The sequence below is a fragment of the Budorcas taxicolor genome, chromosome 24 (genome assembly GCF_023091745.1).
Source record: "Budorcas taxicolor isolate Tak-1 chromosome 24, Takin1.1, whole genome shotgun sequence".
Lineage (NCBI taxonomy): Eukaryota > Metazoa > Chordata > Mammalia > Artiodactyla > Bovidae > Budorcas > Budorcas taxicolor.
In genome coordinates, this window is record NC_068933.1 from 35868522 (window position 1) to 35885254 (window position 16733).

The following is a 16733-nucleotide window of genomic DNA, read 5'->3' on the forward strand; positions in this document are numbered from 1 at the left end:
TTTCTCAGGGGTCCCAGCCCGATTTGTTGCTGGTGGTCTTGAACCGCATTTTAAGAACCACTCGCCTAAAGGCTTTCAGAGCCAGCTCTGTGTGTGTGTGTGTGTGTGTGTGTGTGTGTGTGTGTGTGTGAACCACTCGCCTAAAGGCTTTCAGAGCCGGGGGTAGTGGCCATAGCCGCAGCCCCGGCAGAGACGCGGGAGCCAGAAGTGTGGAGAAGACGACCCTAGAGGTGGAAGCGGCCTGATCTAACACACACAGCGCACCTCCCTGCCGCCCGGGCTCGGCCAGAGGACACGCGGGCGCCGGTGCCGGGTGGCGCGAAGGCTCACGCCGCCCGAGTCCTCAGCCGCGGGGACCGGGCGCCCCCTGCCGACGGCCCATGGGCTGTGCGAGCCGGGGCCGCACGCCGGACCCTGGCAGGGGTGGGCGGGGCTCAGCCGGACCCGCCCCCCGCCGCCTCCACTCGGGAAGGGGCGGGGAGAGCGGGCCGCGGGCACGCAGGCCCCCGCCCCCGGCGGGCGGGGCCTCCTGGCCGTGATTGGACAGCGTCTCTAGTGCGCGGTGACGTTGCCCCTGGACAGGAAGTGTCCGAGAGGAGCGCGGGAGCTGCGAAGTGAACGCTCTGGTCTGTTTGGGAAGCGGCTCGCGCCAAGCGTTCCGCGGCCGGTTGCTCCTCCGGTTGCTTCCCGCGGGCGTCCGGCCGTCGCTGCCCGCCGATTCAGAGGGCCTCGCAGCCTGCCCCGACCCGGGTGAGCGTCCGCGTGGGCCCACTGGAAGGGCTCTCGCCGCGTGTCTGTGTGTGTGTGTGTGCGCGCGCGCGCGCGCGTGGGCCCACTGGAAGGGCTCTCGCCGCGTGTCTGTGTGTGTGTGTGTGTGTGTGTGTGTGTGTGTGTGCGCGCGTCTCGGGGTAGGCGGTGACCCTATGCCCGCGACGCCAGGAGGGGAGCGGGGAGGAATGTGCTTTTGGAATCCCTGAGGCTCCAAGAAAGCTGAGCGCTGAAGAATTGATGCTTTTAAAGTGTGGTGTTGGAGAAGACTCTTGAGAGTCCCTTGAACTGCAAAGAGATCCAACCAGTCCATCCTAAAAAAAAGCAGTCCTGAGTGTTCATTGGAAGATGCTGGGAAAGATTGAAGGCGGGAGAAGAAGGGGAGACAGGATAAGATGGTTGGATGGCATCACCAACTCAATGGACATGAGTTTGGGTAAACTCCGGGAATTGGTGATGGACAGGGAGGCCTGGCATGCTGCAGTCCATGGGGTCTCAAAGAGTCGGACACGACTGAGCGACTGAACTGACTGAATTGACTGAGGCTCCAAGGATGCGACCTCGTCTCCATCACCCATCTTCCTAAGCCTCTGGGTCACTGACTGGCCAGGTCATTGTGTCCCCAGCCCTGAGAGGTGCCACGATTAATATTAGAGCCGAAGCCAGCGCAGCCGCTGCGGAAAGGACCTCCTCCTGGAAGGCAAACACATGTGATTGGTGCTCCATTCAGCCAGCACGTGGAAACCCTTGTAAGGACTGACCGCTTTGAGAAATTGATCCCTGACCTAAGATTTGAAGGAAGAGGCAACCCATTACAAAACCAAAGCCAGTGAACTCTCTGGCCACTGCCAAAGAGCGTCTACAACCCATGTAAACCTTTCTTTTTCCCAGGTACGATAGCTGCGTGTTCTTGCAAATAAATACAAACACACAGCATAGTATGGGTTCTTTTATTTACTAGGTTCCTGGTTTCAGAGAAGATGGCAGAGGAAGCAGACCTCTTGGGACAGGACTCTGATGGGGACAGTGAGGAGGTGGTCCTGACCCCTGCAGAGCTCATTGACCGGCTGGAGCAGGTAAGCAGCCCACACGGAATCCCCCTGCTGCAAGCACAGCCTCTTAAGCTAGTCCAACGCTGCAAATGTCAGGATTCAAGAAATGAGGGGATGGAATTCAAGGCTTCTTAGAAGAGAAGAGACTGCGTCTTACCATCTCCACAGAAGCAGGAAGTATAGGCACAGCCAGATAGAAACTTCATAATGTCGAGCACAGATTCCTCAGGTGGGTCCAGTAAAGGTCGGCTTTGGGGACAGTTACAAGAACGGTTCACAAAGCAAGGATCTACTTGGTATTTGTGGGGACTACAGAAGTGCTTGATAGAGACTTAAAAGTTCTAGAAAATGCTGAAACACCTTTAGGAGAAAACTGGTCTCATCCTTCCTTTTCCTCCAGTTTCTTTTGCCAACCATTCTGTACATTTCTACTGCTTGCCTCATATCACTCCTGGGGTGTTTCTCCTTTTAGTCATAGTCACTGTTGTTTATTGAGTATTTCCTGTGTGTCAGGGTTCTTTATATTTCTGGTCTCATGAAGCCTTGGTAGTTGAAGGGTTCAGACTGTGTTTAAATCCCTCCATGCCCCTGGTCTGTTTTACAAATGTAGCTAGGTTGTATTGTTTGTCTCTGGCACGCCCTTGACTGTAACCTGGAGGTAATGGTAGTGGCTACCTCATGGAGTTGTTGTGAGGATTGAATGACATAAGGTGTGTGACGTACTGAGTGTAGACTGAGGCATGTGAAGGGCTCACTGAATGTCACCTGTGAGCAGTAATGCTCTTCACAACCCCCTGAGGGAGGTACCGTGTTATCTCCACTTTAGAGATGAGGAAACTGAAGCTTCGCAATGAAAGCTGTAAAGGAACTTGCCAGGGTCACACGACAGCACCAGAGCCAGGATGGGAGCCAGGTCTCTGATTCAGTCCACCTGCTGCCTTATTCCTCTCCCTGCAGCTGCCCCTTTCAGAACTCTCTTGCGTCTGTTACTTTACGATTCTTCATTCTCATACTTTTCGATTCTTCTTCAGTACCTGCCCTCCAGTATTCTTGCTTGGAAAATCCCATGGACAGAGGAGCCTGGCGGGCTACAGTCCATGGGGTCGCAAAGAGTCAGACACGACTGAGTGGCTGACACTTTCCCTTTCATACCACGGTGGATGTGTAACGTGGTACTGTCACTTTAAAAAATAACATCATTGTCTGTTGAAGAAGGCACACATATCCCATGGCCCAGTTATTACTCCTCTCAGGTGCATGCCTAGAGTAAGGCATATACACATAAAGAGGGGGGAAAAAGAGTAGGAAAACGGATAAAAGCTCCTGCCGCCGCCTGGACACCTCTCAGGAGCATCATGTAGGGGAGCAAACGATGGTCGCTAAGGAAACTGTACAGCTCAGACCCCTGCCAGGCTGTTGTCCAGGGCGGAGCTGGCCAGCATGGTGGCCGCACAGGCCGAGGCTCCGCAAGGGCCCGGATGCTGCCCCCCGTCCTCGGGGACAGCGGGGCCTCAGACCGATGGCTTCTGAGTGTCCTCAGGGCTCCTCGGAAGGCAACCCAAGGACGGCGGATCTGACGGCCGCGGCAGGGGGTGAGCAGGAATTGCACCCGGGGCCCGAGGCTCTCCTGCAGTGATGCCCTGTGGACAGCCGCTGCGAGGGGTGGCCTCGGGGGTGGCCCGACCGGCCACTGGTGAGCACGGCTCCAGGAGCCCGTGTAGGATACTCCCGAATGCTTGTGGAAAAAGGATTTCAAACTTACTGCCTAAAACGCAGTTCCCCATTTCACGGTCATGGGCGTGTGCGTTTGCTAAGGCTGCCTAAGAAGTACCGCGGGCGGGGCGGCCCCCGCAGCGGGAGCGTGCCTTCCCCCTTCTGGAGGCTCCTCTGGCCGAGAGATCGGGGCTGACACGCTCGGTCTCCCCTGCGCCCCGCTCCTGGCCTTGGGGGCGCTGTCTCTGTGTCCTCGCGTGCTCTTTCCTCCGCGGAGATAATTTCACACAGAGAGTGAACGTCCACGAAGAAGAGAAGGCGACTACGCACTGACCGTCGAGTCGCTCGGAATCCGCCTGCGGCCCTTCCGCAGGGACACCGGCCACGTTGGATTAGGGCGCCCCCTAACGACCTCATTTTAACCTGCGCAGTTTGTCCTTCCGCAGCTTAAGTCTTGCCGGATTCTTCTCCGGCTCCTGTCTGTCTGTCTGTATCTCCCAGAGTTTGCTCAGAGTCGTGTCCGTTGAGTCATCTTAACGCCGTCTTAACCGAACCTCTTTACAGCGCTCATCTCCAAAGACCTTCTGAGGCGCTGGGAGTTAGGACTTTAACATATAAACTGAGCAGTGGAGGCGGGCACATTTCCTCCCAGTAACACTGACAAACAGATTGTTGTTAAAATTTCAAAGTAAGTCATTTCAAACAGAACTGGACTTTCAAGGTCTGAACTTAAACACAAGATTCTCACTAAAAATTTTGACAAGATTTTATCTGGACATTTTGTACTAGTATAAACTTCCCCTAATGTTATGTATTTTTATTACCATGATTTCATACTGTACATGAGAAATCTCCCCAAATCTCCTCCATTTTACCCAGTGTACCATGCAAACATTGTCTTTTCTTGGAGTGCCCTGTCATGGGAAGGTTGTTAAGCACCGTGTAGAGATACAAACAGATGTAGTGAAATGACAGAAAATTAAACCCTAAATTCAGGTTAATGATCACCTTTGAGGAGGGAGGGAGAGAGGCAAGTGGACTTATAAAAAGATGGTATTCTTTAGTAAAGTTATGTGCACTCAGCTGTTCATCACTGTTTTTTATGTTATGTATTTCATAAATTTTTTTTTTTTTACCTATTCAGTATATATTAAAGTCAGTTAAAAGAAAAACTCCTGCTGTAAGTCCTTACTGACCGTTTGATCTTTTCTCATTCATTATGCTACTTGAAAATACAGACCCTCTTTCTGGTTAGTTTTATATATCTGCAAACTATTCCAGAAGCCAAACACCTGAAAAAAAAAAGAAAAAAGAAAAAATTTTGCTGTACTAGCAATACCCAGTATTTAATAATGCTTCTGGATGGTGATAACTGGAGAAACGGAGGCTGGAGGGTGTCAAAATGAATAAATGGAGCTTGCCTGGCCTGTAATTCTGAGCTATGCTAAAACTAAATTTTTTGTGATTGAAAGATAAATGCAGGTTCCTGAGTCCCCTGTGGATATTTCAGTTCCCTAAGCCTTGGTGATTTCTGAAATGTACCAAGCATCTGGGCCAGAGTCATAAATTAGGGATTTAACCTCTTCTTCCACAACTGCATAACAGACGAGTTTCCATTTTCGTCTGTGATCCTATGTACTCTTATGCAATTAGCAAATAACATAATCTGTATTTTTCTTGTCAACGAGATTAGGATAACTGAATCCGTTTTCTCTCAGATATTGTAGTGATAATTGAAAAAGTATTTGTAAAGTGCACCAAGCTTCAGGAAGGAAGAGATGGGAGGTTTATAGAGCTTAACTTCATCTTTCAGAATGGAAGGGTGCTAGTGCCCCCTGGTGGGCAATATCGGGTATAGACCTGTGGACACCAGATGAGATTATTCTCAGCTGTAGGTGTGCTAAGGACACAGCCTTCCCACTAAAGGAAATAAAGAAGCCATCATTAAACATAACTTGTCTTCAGAGCATTCCCAGTATTTCTAACCGGTCGTTTTCTTTGCTGAGGTCGCTGTGATTTTACGGGTATGTGCTGACTCACAGGGTTATTTTGCTCCATGGTGAGCAATGCTCTGTTTTGGCTTTGTCTCTTAGGCTTGGATGAATGAAAAGTTTGCCCCTGAGCTGCTGGAAAACAAGTCTGAAATCGTAGAATGTGTCATGGAGCAGCTGGAGCACATGGTAAGCGGTGCCTGCCTCAGGGTCCAAAGGAGAGACCCTTAGGAGGTGTTTGAGCGCAGTGAAAGTCTGACAGTGAATCTGTTTTGTTGGGCCCAGCCTAGTTTGGGGTTTTTTGTTTTTTAGTTTTTTTAATGTTAAATTTCTTATCTGTGTTTACAAAGCCTAGGAGCTCCTGGGAACATCTGGACGTCAGCTTCCCATGATACCCCAGGGATGTCAGCTTCTGAAAACCTGTTCTCAGCCTTCCCACGTTTGTGCATGAGAACAGCTGACAAGCACAGGGCAAGGGCTACCCCTCCCAGCCTGCCCTCCAGGCCGCCAGCCCGTCGGTGCCCTCCTCGCTATGTTCCTTACCAGCCTGGCCCTGTAGCCTCTAAGTGTGTTGTGTTTAACCACAAAGTCGAATCCGACTCTCTTGTGACCCCATGGACTGTAGTCCACCAGGCTCTTCTGTCCATGGGAATGGGTTGCCATTTCCTTCTCCAGGACATCTTCCCAACCCAAGGGTCAAACCCACGTCTCCTGCATTGGCAGGCAGATTCTTTACCACTGCGACACCAGGGAAGCCCTCTGAGTGTGTGGTTCTTGGCTTAGATGAGCCAGTTTGAGCCACTGCCAGCCTCAGGCTAGCTTTAAAACATTGGTATTTTACAGTTTCTGAACTGGTGTTTTCACACTGCTTTTAAGACCCTTTAGACATTTCTTATCTGCTGTATTATCTAGTTTACACTTGGGTTGGAGTTCTTCGGGTTGGAGTTCTTCTGGGACCTTCTGACTGACCAAATTCAGATTCTATTGACATGGTCTTTTTCTAAAAGTAAATGAGTAGTGCTTGTACTATGTCATGAGCTTGTGGTCACGTATTGTTTGTATAATTAAGAGATGAGAAGAAGATGAAAGCTCTTACACAGGGAGTATTTTGTCCTCCTCTGACCTAAATGTAGCCTCCAAATCCTCAGTGTTGCCAATGATGACGGTCCTTGTGGCCCACGGGCAGATTGAACAAAAAAAATGTTCTTAGTCTTTGACTCTCGTGTTTTGTTTTCTTTTTTTTCGAACTTCTTTTTCTCTCTGAACAGGAAGAAAATCTCAAGAGGGCCAAGAAGGGGGACCTGAAGGTCAGCATCCATCAGATGGAGATGGAGCGGATCCGCTTCGTCCTGAGCAGCTACCTGCGCTGTCGGCTCATGAAGGTCGGGGAGCCTGTCGTGGGGGCTGAGGGTCCTGGGGGGGGGCTGGGAGGGTCCCAGGCCTGGAAGCACTGCCCAGACCCCACTTCAGGGGAGCCAGAGTCAAGAAGGCAACAGATTGTCCTGGAGGAGCGGATGCAAGGCCTGGGTGGCGGTCGGCCTCCTCCTCCGGGGACACTTTCAGTCTGTCTGCTGCGAGAATGGCGCCCCCTGGAGTGACCGTGGGGCAGTGCTGAGGGTGGCGGTGTTGGCAGCCGCTGAACAAAGACTACTCTGGCCAGAGGGGACCTAGTTCTGAGAATTGTTTTACGTGCCGTTCACGCAGTGTCTTGTGGACGTTGATAATCACATTCAGCTGTATCTCACTTACCAAAACGGAACTGCAAAACATGCTTACTCAGTGTTTTGTATGATGTCTGTTTTAACCCTGGGAGGTTCTTACCTCCTTGAAGATTCTTCTCATTTGGTTCCACTTGTCCTCTTAGTTACGACAAAGCAAATACGGCTAATTCTTGACCAGCACAGGTGTGAACCGCACCAGTCCACCAATACACGGATCTTTTTTAGTAAGTATGTGCTATAACGTGGTCCACAGTTGACGTGTCTGCGGGTGCAGAGCCTTGGATACGGAGCACCGACTGTAAAGTTATTCAAGGAGTTGGGGTCGAAGGTGTGGTTCCCCCAATCCCCCTGTTGTTCAGGGATCACCATGATCCCTGATGTACCATCTTCCACATGCGGTCACTTCCGATTCTGAGAACCGCTCACAAAGGCTCATCGGAGTCCTCTCAGTTAAACATTTCAGCCATTTATTTCCCTTAACTCTCCTGGTCTCTTCCCTAAAACATTTGTCAGTATCCTCCTTAAATTATCCCACCTGTAACAGAACATGGACTTCCTCTTGGCATTTGGTCGCTTGTGTGAAAAGCAGGATGGTCACTTCCCTTCTCCTGGACATGAGACTGGGAATAATGCCACCCAGGGTCACGTGGCGTCTCTGATGGCAACAGCCTGGGTTCATTCTGCACTCACCGTGAGTGCCAGCCTCTTATGTAATTTCTCAGCTGTTGTGATTATTACCCCTTCCTGTCACTGTCCTATGTTTGCATGGCTCGATTATTGACCTTCCATGTGGGGCTCAAAACTTGTCCCTCTTAAGCTTCTCCTTACTAAGTTGGGCAGTTCGCTGGTCTCTGGATCTCGATCTTGTCACCTAGTTTATTCATTCCCTCAGCAAGTTTGATGAGTGTGTCATCAGAGGTCTTACCTGGCTCGTTAATAGGACTGGGCCAGAGTTAGCCTGTCCCCTGGGCCTTCCCCGAGGGTCAGCATCCGTCACTAAACTGGTGTTCAGTCGTTTATGAGTCTCTAGTCTGTACTGTTACCAGTCTCCCCGCCCCTGCTCCAGCCTGTCCACGGAGGCATCAGAGACAATGCCGCATGTTTGGAACAAACTGAGGCACACAGCCTGCCTCTCCCCACCTTCAGCTGCCAGGCTGCTGTGTGTGGTTGGGTGAATCCTCTTCACGGTCACCAGTCACTTTCCTTTGAGTTCACAAACCATCTTTTCCAATATGTATTCAAATACGACAACACGTACGACGTGAAGGATCCTGAAAGAGGGGGATCTGTGTTGACGATCCCCCTCCTCTGTATATTTGAAAATCAGGAAACGTGCCTGCCTCTTATCTTTCCCACCCCTTCTGAGCTCGGGGACTCTGAGATTCTGAAATGGCAAGCGTTCTAGTGCAGCAGCAGTGGCGGTCCGCCTGAAGACGGGAGATGCGCTCAGGCCCCGTACACGTGTGAATTTAACTCCTCCTGCAAGACAGTGGTCCTGAGCCGGAAGACCTCACCCCTTTGAGGATAAATGCTGCCTCCTCTCAGCCTTCAGCTCCTCCTCACTTTTGCTTGCAAGGCGTTTCCCTGGCCGAGGTGATCTTGACAGCCTTGACTCCGAACAAGAGGCTGCCCTTCCTTGTTCCTGACCACGCACATCTCTAGCTTTTGGCTTTGTTGTTGTCCTGTTTCCTGGTAGTCCTTAGCGTTTTTCCAAGCCTCACCCGTTTGTGGACTTTCTCCTTGCCAGTTACATTCTTTGATTCAAGCGTCACTCGTCTGCAGCTCATATGTTCTGTGTCTGTCTGTCCCGCCCCTGTGTCTGCTTCATCTCGCAGAAGGACACCTGTACAGCTACACAGAAATGCTGGCTGACAGCCCCATCCTGCCTCTTAAACTCCATTTCCACTTGTCTCTCCAGAGTTTCCTTCATGAAACCCTTTCACCCTTTTTAAACTGTCTTCCTTTTTCCAGCCCTGGTCTTCCCTCCGAATTCTCTGACACCTGCCTTCTTGAAGTGTGGCAGATAGGTCTTATGATTAGCAAGAGGCTCAACCATGAAGACCCACCTTTTTTTTTTCCCTCTCTTTTTTTTGGCCGCACGTGGTATGTGGGATCCTAGTTCCCCGACCAGGGATCGAAACTACGCCCCTTGCAGCGGAAGCAGGAGTCTTAACCGGTGGACTGCCAGGGAAGCCCCCAGTCTTGCCTTGTTTAGTGACTTATTTTTGACTCTGCTGGTTCTTCACTGCTGTGCAGGCCGTTCTCTAGTTGTGGAGACTGGGGGCTGCTCTCCACTTGCAGTTCGAGGGCCCTTCATTGCAGTGGCTTCTCCTGTCGCAGAGCAAGGGCTCTAAGACTCGAGAGCTTCAGTAGCCCGTGGGCTCAGTAGTTGCGGCTCCCAGGCTCTAGCACCACAAGCTCAACAGTTGTGGCACCCAGGCTTAGCTGCCCTGCAGCATGTGGGATCTTCCTGGACCAGGGATCGAACCTGTGTCTCCTGCATTTTGGCAGGCAGATTCTTTACCACTGAACCACCAGAGAAGCCCAAGACTCATCATTTTTAAAGTCACTTTCTAGATTAACTTCCGCCTGTTTCAGGAGACTTGTCTGTGTGCCGCTGGAATCAGACAAGACCTTTGATGACCCACTTTATCAAGCTAACTGATAGCATGAAGCGTTGACAGGTGTTTCCTGTCCCTGCAGATAGAGAAGTTTTTCCCTCACATCCTTGAAAAGGAGAAGACCCGCCGAGAGGAGGAGCCTTCCATCCTTTCTCCGGAGGAGTTTGTCTTTGCCAAAGAGTGAGCAGGCGTGGACCCGCCTTTGTCCCCCCGGGCTTGGGAGTGTGGGTTGTGTGGTTGTGTCCCTGAGGCCGGTGGCAGGGCCCCTGTTGTGGGTCTGATGGCCCTGGCGGCTCCGCCAACGGCGTTGGGTGTGTGTGTTTCAGGTTCCTGGCTAACACAGAGACCTATCTGAAGGACACGGCCTTAAAGCACATGCCTCCCAATCTACAGAAGGTGGATCTCGTGAGGACAGGTGAGCAGAACGTACACTTCACTCTCTTCCCTCGAATGAAGGAAAATAAATGTGTAGACAGATGAGCAGAAAAGAGACAGAGAGGAAGGGTTCTGGGTTAAAAACCAAGAATCGTTAAAAGCAGGTACCAGGGTAGCCGTTTGCGGCCATTTGAGCATCACTTTTGTGTTCTTCTGGTTCGGAGGAAATTCTCCAAATATAGACTCAGCCTCGTGGCATATTCAGTTACCTCCTGGGCGTCTACACTGTGCTGGGCTCTTTTGGGCGTGAAAGCGGCCAAGGTCTCTGTTTTCTGGGCGGGGGTGGGGTGGGTGGGAGGGGCAGCCTCCCCTTCACAGATTCCAGCTGTGCAGGGCCTGTCTCCCCCTTCTGGGGGTGAGGAGAGGATGTTAGCCAGGAGGCTACGAGGCCTCCAGGGCTCCCTCAGGGCTCCTGATCTTTATTTGTCAGCAATTTCCAGGCTGTGGACAGGGGAACAGGACTGAGGTGGAAAGAGGGGAGGCACAGCCATCACCCCTTCACTCAGTCCCCCCAAGAGTCTGCTGAGCCGAGGGCCAGGGGCCCTGGCGGTAACTCCTGAGGTCGGCTCAGCCAGCGGGGCCCTGGCACGTGGGCTCCAGTCCACACCTCATCTGTGCCAGCTCCCTGTCTCCACGCAGGACCTCCCAGGGGCCCTGGAGTCCAGGCTGACAAACTGAGGCTAGGATAGACCACCCTTGAACGTTCCCCGCCAACTACGTCTCTCCCCGACCCAGTCTGGGGGCCACGCTGTGAGCCCTGCTCCAGGGGGCTGATGACTTAGCTCTGGCCTCCATACTCAGCACTGCCGGTCAGGGTGCCTGAACAGCAGGCGTGTTTTCTCACGCAGATCCAGAGGCCAGAGTTGATGGTCAAGGCGTGCTGACAGCGCGGGGCTCGGCCTGCAGGTGGCTGCCTGCCCCCACACCACACACACACTCTGGTGTCTGTGCCTCTTCTTATCGGGACACCAGTCAGGTTGGATTAGGGCCCCACCTTAACGGCTTCGTTTTTAGCCCTTTAAAGGCCGGGTCTCCAAATCTATTCTGTTCTGAAGTTCTGGGGCTCAGGGCTTCAACATGTAAATTTGAGGGGACACAATTCCAGGAGCAAGCCCAGCCCAGGCAGGGTTTGTGGAACTCTGAACTGGTCGTTTTGGAAAACCTGCCTGAGGGACACAGAAGGCCCAGTCCCTGTCCAGTTCGCCTCTTTGTCTGTACGTTTGAGTGGAGCGGGGGCCACGAACCTCATCCCTGCCCAGCGCTGTCTGTCGTGTCCATTGGATTCAAGCAGCTGGGAACCACCGATGGGCCTGCATAGATTCCTGAGCTGGCCCAGGACGTTGCCCAGGAGCTCCTTCTACTTGATTCTGGTCAGCACCTTCTGACACCCAAGCATTGCTTGCCTTGGGTCCCTTCCAAAGACCAGAGCCAGGCTCCTAGGACTGGAGCTGTGCAGGGGGCAGCCTGCCCTGGGGAGATCAGAGCCTGGCTCACTTAGCCCAGATGCCCCGAGTCCCCTCAGGCCCCTGGAGCATGGAAACCCTGCTGGCAGGGTCGGGGAATGTTGTCGTAACCTAACATCCTTTGAGGGTTTCCTCGAATCAGCACCTGCCCAGTGGGCCCAGCTGACTCTGCTGAAGTTGGAGTCTCTGGAGGTCCAGAACCCAGGAGCAGCCCAGGGGACCCGCGCCTGACTTTTGCAGCCGGTTATCCTCAGCCCTCTCAGTGGATGGGGAACCACAGGCAGCCCCACACCTGAGCTGGGCCCTGAACGCTGAGTGGTCCAGCAGGTTCTCTGGACCCCACTGCGTGGTAGGGCCTCCGCTGGCAGTGCAGGGCTGGAGGAGCAGCCGGCTCTGGGCTCTTCCTGACGAGGTGTGGCTGGTGGAGGAGGAAGGGCAGCTTAACCTGTGATCAACGGAGGGACATGGAGGGGAGCTTCCAGCGGTGGCCTGGGTTCCTCAGCCTGACGTCCAAGGCTATCACTGTGTGACCCCATCTCCCTGACATCCTGGCCTCCCGCCCTCTCCACAGATCTACTTTCTGGCTCCGTTCACGTGCTGTGTCCTCCTGAGACTCTTGAGCGTGTTTCTCTCCAGTGGTCCTTGCTCCTTCCTCCCAGGCTTCCACTCATCTCAAGACCTCTCCACTTGTCCAGCGAGCGGGTGCTGAGTGAGACCGTGGGAAGTAGGCTGATTCTAGAAGGAGCCCAGATCTCTCCTCAAATCCCTGCAACAACTGCCCCCCTACCATGCTTTCTATCAAGGGTCCCTTCGTGATTGAGGCAGTTAATCTCAGCAGCTCTTCCCTCTTGCTCTTATTAGCTGAGCATTTGCTGATGACATTACCGTTCTTCTGGCAGTTCCCAAACCAGACCTAGACGCATACGTGTTTCTAAGAGTGAAAGAGCGACAAGAAAACATCCTGGTGGAACCGGAATCAGACGAGCAGAGGTGAGTGATGCCTGCGCTGCGGACAGTGGGAAACAGTCCCACCAGGGCTGCCGCCGAGCTGCGCGGGTACAGAGTTCCCTTCCTTTTCCAGGGACTACGTGATCGACCTGGAGGAGGGCTCACAGCACTTGATCCGATACAGAACCGTCGCACCCCTGGTTGCTTCTGGGGCCATACAGCTAATTTAAAACCAGAAATAACTAACCGAGAAATGAGGCGATGGGACCTTAGAAGACACATTTTTGGAAACCCTGCATGCCACCCCGTGCCAAGGAGAGCAGCGATCTCGGTGGTGCCGTGGGTCCCTGGGCCGTGGAGATCTGCTCAGAGCAGCCCCCTTACTTGTCCTCAGCTCTGCCACTCCAGCCAGAATCAGCAGATGATGCTGCCGCTGTGCTGATCTTGCTGCCGGAGTCACTGAAACCCCCTTGATGGTGATGTTTGAACTGAGGAAAGTGAGGCCGGGGCAGTTCACAGAAAGCCATCGCTGTCTGTGATGAGGGGACCCGTGAGCCCGACCCAACAGCGCCAGGAGCATACGCTCAACCCTCCTGGCAGGAAGAGTGTAAATAGCTTCAACCGCCTGGCCGCCCTTTGTGGAAGTCACTGACTCGTGTAAACTCACCTTCTGGAACCTCTCCTCTTGGACTTAGAGCTAACCTGTGTCACGCTTAGCTGAGCCTCACAACACAACAAATAAACTATTATTAGATCTGGGTTTTGTGGCAGAAGGAGCCGTAGGCAGTTCCCAGCGTGTGGCCTGATGAGGTGCATCTGAACCGCAGCCTCGTCAGGCCAGCCTGCAGGCCATCTGCCAGCCTGGACTTGGTCAGAGCAGCAGCAGCGCTCCTGTGACCAGCGTTCACTTTCTCCAGGGAAATGGACGGAATGAAACTCAGCGAATGGGCAGTGTCACCCAGGGAGGGATGTACAGACAGCAGATGAATTGAAATGTGATGCAGAGGAACTGGGTTCCAGCCTTTCTTGCTGCCCAAGAAGGGAGGTTTCCGTCTGCACGATGTAGCCTGGTAGAGTAACCAGTGTGATGCTGCTGCCATTTCCAAGAGAACACGTTCAGTGAAAGCAGGGGAGAGTGTTTTTTATTCGTTAGTAAAAGCATTTTATACCTCATGCAGTACTTTATTTTCTCCAGAGCATTCTCACCCTTCTCAGCCATTCATTGAACAAACGTTCGGTGAGCAGAGTGTGCTGGGTACAGTCCAGTGCACTGGGGTTCCACCCAGAACGAGAGGGTCACTGACTGCTCAGGTGGGAACAGTGCCTCGTGGAGAATCAGAATAGGCGCTCACCAGCACGCTTAGATGGGGTGCTCTGAGGGGCTCTCTCTGATTTCAGCTAGTCTCACTCAGTTAGGCTGAGGTTTGAATAACAAGAAGAGGCCAGAGACACAGAGCTCAGAGGGAAGGGCTTTCTAGGCAAAGAAAAGGCAGCTTGTGCAAAGGCCCTGTGGATTCTGCCACAGTCAGTGAGGCTGGAAGGCAGTGGCACAATGGAAAGGCTGCATGTGAGGTCTGAGAGGTGGTCTGGGCCCAGATCACTTCCCACTTTGTGAGCAAGGACCCCCTGTCCTCCAGCAGCCTAAGAAGCAGGCAGGGCTGCTGTTGCGGCGCTGTGCTGGGCTTAGTCACGCAGTCATGTCTGACTCTCTGCAACCCCATGGACTGTAGCCCGCCAGGCTCCTCTGTCCGTAGGGGTTCTCCAGGCAAGAATACTGGAGTGGGTTGCCATGCCCTGCTCCAGCAGCTCTTCCTGATCCAAGGCTCGAACCACGCCTCCCGCATTACAGGCGGATTCTTTACTGTCTGAGCCTCCAGGGAATAGACGGAAAAGAGGGTGAGCATCTGGCAGCGAGTCTGCACCCAGGTCTCCTTCCTCGGGGTCACCTGCCTGCTCCTGTCCCACCGCTTCCGCTGCTCTGGAGAGGAGAGGACGTAGCTGTGTCGTGTCTCCCACTCCTTCCCGCGGTGCCAGGCACACGGGAGGGGTACAGCTTGTGTTGCTTCACTTCCTAGGTCACCTCTTCAAAGGCAGCCTGGTTTAGATAAGTCATTTCAAAATAAAGGGGAAGTTGAATTTCAAAACCAAGTGTAGGGAATCTGATTTAGGGTGACATTTGTCTCTAAGGTTTTCAACATGTGGGGAGCATTTTGCTTTATAGGTAAAAGCTCGTCACTGGAAGCATGACGGGACACCGATTCAGGTAACGGCGTCACACTCTATTACAAGCTTGTCACCAGCGAGGTCCCTGAGAAGTGCTTACAGGTCCCTCTCTGAGTTTTCCAGCTGCAGCAAAAGCATGTATCAGCTGTGACCTTGCAGCAAGACCCCGGCTTCACTCTGTGACCTTGCAGCAAGACCCCGGTTCACTGTCCCACCATAGGCTTCCACGCCACCCTGCACACCCCTGCTGCCTCTGCGAGGGACATGAGTGGACCATGAAGCTCTCAGGGGGGGCTGTTGAACAAGTGCGTTATTCACCAGTACTTCAGAAAGATCTCCTATGGTATCACCTATATGTGAGATCTAAAGATAAAAATAACTTATTTCCAAAACAGAAATAGACCCACGGGCATAGAAAACACAGGCTACCAAAGAGGGAAGGGGGGTGGGGGAAGTGATTAGGAGGTTGGTATTAACATATGCTTATTACTGTATATAAAATAGATAACCCCCAAGGACTGACTACAGCACAGGGAACTATACTCAATATTTTGTAATAGCCTATTAGGGAAGAGAATCTAAAGAATGTATACATATATAAATAGATACACACACATATATATATAACTGAATTGCAGTGCTTGTACACCTGAAACTAACACAGTATTGTAAATCAACTATTTCAATTAAAAAATACTTCGTGTGGTATTGGAGAAGACTCTTGAGAGTCCCTTGGACTGCAAGGAGATCCAACCAGTCCATTCTGAAGGAGATCAACCCTGGGATTTCTTTGGAAGGAATGATGCTGAAGCTGAAACTCCAGTACTTTGGCCACCTCATGCGAAGAGTTGACTCATTGGAAAAGACTCTGATGCTGGGAGGGATTGGGGGCAGGAGGAGAAGGGGACGACAGAGGATGAGACGGTTGGATGGCATCACTGACTCAATGGACGTGAGTCTGAGTGAACTCCGGGAGTTGGTGATGGGTAGGGAGGCCTGGTGTGCTGCAGTTCATGGGGTCGCAAAGAGTCAGACACGACTGAGTGACTGAACTGAACTGAGTGATTCAATGGAGAAGGCACTGGCTACCCACTCCAGTACTCTTGCCTGGAAAATCCCATAGATGGAGGAGCCTGGTGGGCTGCAGTTTATGGGGTCACTAAGAGTCAGACACGACTGAGCGACTTCACTTTCACTTTTCACTTTCATGCATTGGAAAAGGAAATGGCAGCCCACTCCAGTGTTCTTGCCTGGAGAATCCCAGGGACGGGGGAGCCTGGTGGCTGCCGTCTCTGGGGTCCACAGAGTCGGACACGACTGAAGCGACTTAGCAGCAGCAGCAGCAGTGATTCAACATCTCCTATGCGCTTATTGGCTCTTCCTGTGTCTCCTTTGGAGAAATGTCAAGTGCTTTGTGGCTTTTTTTAATTGGGTTGTTTTCATTGATATTGAGTTTTAGGAGTTCAGTTTATGTTCTGGATATTAATCCCTTATCAGATATATGATTTACCAATGCTTTCTCTCATTCTGTGGGTTGCCCTTTTACTCTGTGGATAGTATCTTTTATGCACAATCCTTTAAATTTTGTTCTCCTTTTTCAAGATTCTTTGGTTATGTGGGCTCTTTGAGATTCCATATGAATCTTAAAAGGAGAGATTTTAGGATGGGTTTTTTTCTCTTTCTACAAAAAAACAGATTTTTATAGAGATTTCTTTGAATCGGTAGATCTCGGGTAGTATTAACATTTTAGCAGTATTATCTCTTCTGGCCCATGAACATGCAGTGTGTTTCCATTGAT

General features: G+C 52.0%; 1 protein-coding gene across 1 annotated transcript; it reads left to right on the top strand.

Moving 5' to 3' along the window:
- The first annotated feature begins 623 nt into the window (after nt 1–623).
- Nucleotides 624–13814, top strand: GINS4 (GINS complex subunit 4). The gene is made up of 8 exons (XM_052661492.1): nt 624–750; nt 1730–1844; nt 5627–5713; nt 6793–6906; nt 9949–10046; nt 10193–10281; nt 12664–12754; nt 12846–13814. Exons 2-8 carry the CDS (start codon nt 1749–1751, stop codon nt 12940–12942), a joined length of 672 nt encoding a protein of 223 aa, XP_052517452.1. The 5' UTR covers nt 624–750; nt 1730–1748; the 3' UTR covers nt 12943–13814.
- Nucleotides 13815–16733: the final 2919 nt, after the last annotated feature.